The following is a 6538-nucleotide window of genomic DNA, read 5'->3' as shown; positions in this document are numbered from 1 at the left end:
AATAAATTAAATTTAAAATTTATAAAAAAAATATTAAAACACTTCCCTTATATTCACATCATCATCTTCTTCTTACCATCACTATATCAATCTTCATCAAATTGTCATTTTTTTCAATCATCATTTTGTTCATCATCATCATCGGATTATAATGATATTAATAATATTTATTCAAAAATATAATTCTATAAATTTCTAATAAAATTAAATCAATAATAAGAAAACAAAGGAAAGAAAGAAAAATTTTTTTTTGTCTATTTTGATTATGTTGTGCAAACAAAGAACAAAAAAAAAAGAAAAAATATTCAGAAAATTCGAATAGAGTTTGCGCAAATCGATTCGAATTATTCATTCATTCGATTTTTCCGTCTTTTTTCCTCGTTTGTTTTCATCAGAATGATGATGAAATTTCAGATCAAAATACCAGAAATTCTGATTACTATGACTATCAATGATTCCTGTGATTATTATTTTCTTCAATTTTACTTTTACTTTTGATAGATTTTATCATTATGTAAAAAATATATTTGAAGATTCAATTTTCTTTGAAATTTTGATTTGAAATTCACGAAAAACATATCAATGTTTTCAATAATTGAATTCAAATAATATGCATGTAATAAGATTTGAAAAAAATAAGAATTTTTCGAAACTATATTTTTTTTGTTTGTTTGAAATCAACAAATTCTTTTGTGAATGTTTTATTTCCTTCTCTCACTCTCTTCCTCTTCGTTATCATCATTGCCATTGTTCAATTGTAATTTGAATTCCCGAATCATCAATGAAAAAGAAAAACGAAAAATTCCAACTATTCAACTGAAGAATTTTTTCAACATTTTTTTTTGTTGAATCTCTTTTTTCACATGACAACATTTATCACAAAGAATCGAGAGTATAAGATGTGATGGACAAGCAGAAACTAAAAAAAAAGAAGGGGCATCATTTCCATTACCTTTTTTTCCACACGAATAGCCAATATTTACAAATAGGGAAACAAAAATTTTATTTTTTTTTCAAACAAATTGAAAACTTTTGGTCAATTTGACTAGAAAAAAGGAAAAGTGAATCTTTTCGTTTGTTCACATTTACATTCAAGTTGAGCATTCTTTCGTTATCGAATGGTTTATGGATTTTTTTATTCTGGCAAAAAAAATGGATCCATTTTGGTGGAACAACAAAATATAAAATCTCTAAGGCTTTTCAATTCGATACGAATGTCATACGTCTTCGAAGAATCTTGTCATTCATTTCAATACAATTTGATTTCAATCTCTCTTTTTTACCAAAAAAATATATTGAATTCATAAAAAGAAGACCACCATTATTATCATTGTTGTTGTTGTTGTTGTTGTCGATGGATAAAATACACACTCACATCGTTGACTTTTTGGATGCAATAAATGTTTGACAATATCTACCCATAGGTCTTTTTTTCTTCTTGACATTTTCTTTGAACAAAAAAAAAAAAGTTTTAAAATTTTTTTATTTTCTTTTCAGAACTTAAATTCTTTTCTTTTTGTTAAGAAAAAACATCTGAAAGAAAACCTTTATGTAAGAAGATCTAAACGAATCAAAGAATAAGAGGCCAAGGGGAACTAAAAAAAAACTGAATGAATGAACAAATTCCTAAAACAACAATAACAACATTTCGATAAAATTGTTTTTGACAAACTCATTTGAATATTCAAATGAATTTTTTTTCTTCTTGCATGCAAAATTTCCAAAATTCTACATGATACAATTTTTGCTTTTTCTTCGCCTTTATTTTCATCTTCTTTTTCAATTAGCAATGAAAAAAGTGAAAGAATTTGAACAACAACAAAAATGAATTTCAATAAAAAATCATTTTTGATTATTGAATATTTAATTGTTATGATTAATCAAATTGGAAAGCAAAATGATGGTTAACGAAAAGAAACTAATGAAATAAAACTCTTTATTAGATTTTCTTCAGATTCTTACTTCAAAACAACTATGACTTTTTATTATTATTAAATAACCCATTGTAACCTAGGTTTTTTTTATCCTTAATCATAAACGATTAGATCATGAATCACAGGGACCAGAACTGAAAAAAACCATTAGTAAGATATATTGAGGAAAACGAATATCGATATTCATTGATTTCATTCAAATTCAAAGACATTTTATTAATTGTCAATTGATTTAGATTGATGATAATGATCATTTTCGTTGTAGTTATAGTTGTTGTTGTTACTGCTGCTGCTGCTAGGTTTCTGGTCATGAAGAAAATCTATTAATTTTCTCTTCATCAATTTTCTCAGGGTCTAATTTTGTAGATTACATTTGGATACCATATATAGTGTGTTACCAAAAAAAAAAACGAAACGATAATCAAAATTCATTGATATTGATACTGCATTCGAGTAATAATTTAACATTAAAATTGATTGAATAAATTGTGTGTGTGTTGAATGAATAAATTAAATCTGTGATCCGAAAAGAAGAAGAAAAAAATTTCGAGAATTTTTCTCGTTAAGCAGGCGTTTCAACATTTATGTAACTGTATAAGTGTACTGTGGGCGTAATTTCAGGCGAATCCAATCTTTTTTTTAAATAGCGGCCACAAATGTTGACGTAATTACCATCAAAGATTGATGAATTTCATACGAAGAAAAAAAAAGCTTTCAAATAAAGCTTCTGATTTTGTTTTTTTTATTCTTCACTGATTATCATCAGGCTATGACAATTACGAAATTGTTATTGAATTTCTGTTTTTTATCTTCTTCTTCTATTCTCTCTCTTTTTTCTCCTTTGTTTGTTATTATTAAAAAACTAGATCCCCAAAAAATACAAACATATAAATATTCATCATTCCCAAAAAATTTTTCATTGGAATTTTCAAAATTAAAAAACAACAAAAACACTCACACAAATCACAGATTGAATCCAAAAGTTTCGAAGAATTTCCTTCTTTTTTTTCTCGTTCCAAAATATCAAATAGCTATTCTCTTCATTCTTTTTTTTTAAAAAATCATAATTAAATAGAATCGTAGGTTGTTGTTTAGTTATTCAGATTTCAAATTTATTTTTTTTTCATATGATCATCATCATCATCATATTAGATCCGACAAAATTCATATATTTTTTGTTTTGTTTCATATTCAAAATTCAAAAGTGTGAAAAATAAAAATTGATTAAATTGACATATGTTGTTGTTGTTTATTAGAGGAAAAATTATTGAGAAGCCAAATAGAGAATTTATGGAGAAAAAGAGAAAGAGAAAAAAAAATTGATAGGAAAACATATTATGAAAGCAAAGATTAAGTGAATAAAAAAAGATTATCATCATCATCATCGTTGTTGAATTAAATGGGAAAAAGTTTTTCTGTATGAAGTGTGTGTGAGGTGTGTGAGAGGTGTTTGTTTGTTTGTTTGTTCCAGCATACAAATACAATTGAACAGGAACCAGAAAAAATGAAGGTGAAAAAAAAAACAACAATAATTATCATTCACTTTTTTTTCCAAATCATTTTCAATGGAAAAATACAATACAAAAATCATCATCAAAACATTTTTGTTGTTGTCATAAGATCTGTACATAAATGAATGAATGAAATTCAAATTATTCAAATTCTTATTCTTAATCACTGTATTGTGTGTGTGTGTGTGTTGTGTTGTGTTCCAGAAAAATCCAGCGGATGAAAAAGAAATTCCTGTAGGCGTGTAATACACATTCTTTCTTTTCTGTTTGTTTGTCTATGTTGACAATCATTATCTGTTGTCAACAATGATAATTATTTTTTTTTTAAAAAAAAGTGAATTTCTTTCATTTACAATTGAAAAAGAAAAGAAAAGAAAAGAAAGGTAGTGTTGCTGATGGTAATGGAAAAAACAGTAATTGTATCTCTCTATCTGTATGTGTGTTGTTAAAAGATTCGAATTTCTTTCGTTTTTCATTGTTTTTTTTGTTTGTTTGTTATCATATTTGTTTTTCATTAATAAATAATAATAATAATAATAATGGATGACGGTAATCATTATTCAGAAAAAACAAACAAACAAACAAACAAAAGAACATTTTTCATTGTCGATGTTGGTGAAATTTGAGATTTGAGGACAAACAAACAAACAAACAAACAACAACAAAAGAACAATATTTTGATGCAAAGATTTTCGTATAATGTTCACAGATGTTAGAATTTAATTTTTTCAGTCCAAAATGAAGACAATGACAATAATAACAATCAGCAAGATGATGAAGTTAGAATTTGATATTATAGAGATGTGTTTGTGTGTGTGTTTTTTGAATCTGTAAAAATATGAAAAAAAGAGTGAGCTAGCAGGAAACAGAATCGATAAGATAAAAATCTGTGGAAGAAAAAGAAAAGAAAAATAAAATGTAGACAAAAAAAAAATTTTCGAAGACGAAAAAGGAAAATCTTTTGAGATCTTTCATAACAATCATATTTTCACATTCGTAGGAGAAAAAAAATCATCATCGTAATCATCAAATTCATGTGTATCCAAAAAAAAAAAACAATAATATACCAAGCAAAACAAAACAAGAACATTGGATTTTTCTTGTATCGTCGAAATATTTTCTTCTTTTTTTTTGGTAATAATAATTATTTTAATGTGTGTAAAATAATGAAATTTGTTTTCTTCAATGGAAGCGGATGATTATTGATGAATGATTGATAATCTTTTTTTTTGGGGGGTTGTTTGTTGCTTGGTGATTAGAATAATTTCAAGCACGTGTTCCATATTATGAAAGGATTAGAATAAATTCTGTGTTTTTTTTGTTTGTTTATAGAAAAGAACAAACATTGTTCAAGCCAATGTTGATAAAATAAGAATGATAAACGCACAAGAATAAATGTGTGCGTGTGTGTTTATGAATATGAAGGATTCAGAAAAAGAAAAAAAAAAGAAATCACGTGTTTACGACGTGAATTTTAAAATAGCAAGATGCAAAAAATAAAAGGAAAAATTATGATGAATATTCAAGTAGTAATAGTAGTTATTCTGGTTAATTAAAATCTTCTACTTAAGATTTGGCGCATACTTTTTTTTTTGTTTCAAATTGATAATTATGCTTAATGCCAATATGGAGATGGATAGAAACTTGAATTATTATACGGTTTATAGTTTGAATAATTGTTATTCTGCATTGTATCAATGTTGGTAAGGAAATGTGAATCCGAATAATCATCATTGTTACCACGAAAATTTCCATTTGGATGATCTGAATTACGCCAATTTGCATCAATGTTTTGATTACGATTCTTGAAAAATTGACTACCTTGTCCACCACCACCACCATTACCAAGATGAATATTGTTACTGTTTCCACCATTACTACCACCAATACCACGACGATTCATCATTCCACCACTATTGCCACCCATTCCATTTGGATGTGAATTTTGGTTACGATTTTGATGAGCGACTTTAATGTCACATTCTTTACCACCAATAACTTGTTTCGGTACTGAAACGGCCGATTCAGCAGCTTCACCCGTTTCGAAAATGATAAAACAGAATTCACGGCTTCGATTACGTTGACGATCAAATGGTCGTTCGATATTTTCAATCTAGTTCCGAACATTTTAAAGAAATAACAAATTTAAAACAAATAACTATACAAAATACAACATACCGGTCCAAATTGTTCAAAATATGTACGAATCTCATCATTAGACATATCGCCATCAATACCACCGACAAAAATTTTCTTCAAACCATTTTTACCTTTTGGTCGTTTTGGATCAACCGTACGATTTTTGATGACATGCGGTCCAGTTTTCAATACGGCATCAACCGTGTCATCATTGATAAATGTAACAAAACCAAAACCACGTGATCGTCCTGTACTTGAATTATATTTTATTGTAACTTTATCCACCTGTCCAAATTGAGTGAAATAATCAAAAAGATCTTCTGCAAAAGCAAACATATGGTGAAACAAAGAAAAAAAAATGAATAAAAAATCCAAAATATCAACAAATAAAACCAAACATACTTTCTTCCGTTTCCCAGCTCAATCCACCAAGAAAAAGTTTTCTATAATTAGAAAAAAAATCCAAAAATAATTTAGAAAATATCATTCGATTATAATCACATTAACCAACCTATTTTCATCATTACTGGCCGAACTATTACCGCCATTGGTGCCATTACCGAAACGATTATTTGATGAAAATTGATTTGATACTAAACAATCAGCCATTTTCTTGTTAATGTTGTTATTTTTAGATTTTATAACAAACAAAAAAAAAACAATGTTACAAAATTATGAATGAAAAAGCCAAAATAATAATTAAAATCCAATTGATTCGAATGATAACAAACAAACAAACTAATCAAAATTTTTAAAACTTTGTTGTTGTCGTTGTCGTTGACGGTGATGCTGTCAAAACAAAATAATATCCTAAAAAATCAAACTCAGGTATAGAAACCGAATGAGATAAAATAAATGAAAAAAATCAAGAATCAAATCTTAATTAATCAAGCCAATAATTTAAAAAAAATCAAACAAATTTTAATCAAAATTTAAAAACAAAACAAAAAAAAA

The 6538-nt window shown here is 26.7% G+C and overlaps 1 protein-coding gene across 1 annotated transcript; it reads right to left on the bottom strand.

Moving 5' to 3' along the window:
- Positions 1–3510: 3510 nt before the first annotated feature.
- Positions 3511–6231, bottom strand: LOC113794381 (RNA-binding protein squid-like). Its single transcript, XM_027344501.2, has 4 exons — positions 6096–6231; positions 5987–6027; positions 5624–5904; positions 3511–5558 (listed from the first exon to the last, which is right to left on the bottom strand). The coding sequence occupies exons 1-4, from the start codon at positions 6191–6193 to the stop codon at positions 5061–5063; spliced, it is 918 nt and encodes a 305-aa protein (XP_027200302.1). The 5' UTR covers positions 6194–6231; the 3' UTR covers positions 3511–5060.
- Between the last annotated feature and the right edge of the window lie 307 nt (positions 6232–6538).

Source organism: Dermatophagoides pteronyssinus, unplaced genomic scaffold, assembly GCF_027571235.1.
Source record: "Dermatophagoides pteronyssinus isolate colony J.1.1.1.1 unplaced genomic scaffold, Derpt_VIB-CSIC_2022.12 sq0010, whole genome shotgun sequence".
In the NCBI taxonomy this organism is placed as follows: Eukaryota; Metazoa; Arthropoda; class Arachnida; order Sarcoptiformes; family Pyroglyphidae; genus Dermatophagoides; species Dermatophagoides pteronyssinus.
Note: the sequence above shows the minus strand (reverse complement) of the source record. Positions and strands in the feature narration are given on the sequence as shown.

Coding starts and splice junctions, on each gene's coding strand:
- LOC113794381 (XM_027344501.2), bottom strand. CDS start 6,193: ATGGCTGATTGTTTAGTATCAAATCAATTTTCATCAAATAATCGTTTC. Junction 5,905..5,986: donor GAGCTGGGAAACGGAAGAAA/GTATGTTTGGTT, acceptor TTGCTTTTGCAG/AAGATCTTTTTGATTATTTC. Junction 5,559..5,623: donor ATTTTGAACAATTTGGACCG/GTATGTTGTATT, acceptor GTTCGGAACTAG/ATTGAAAATATCGAACGACC.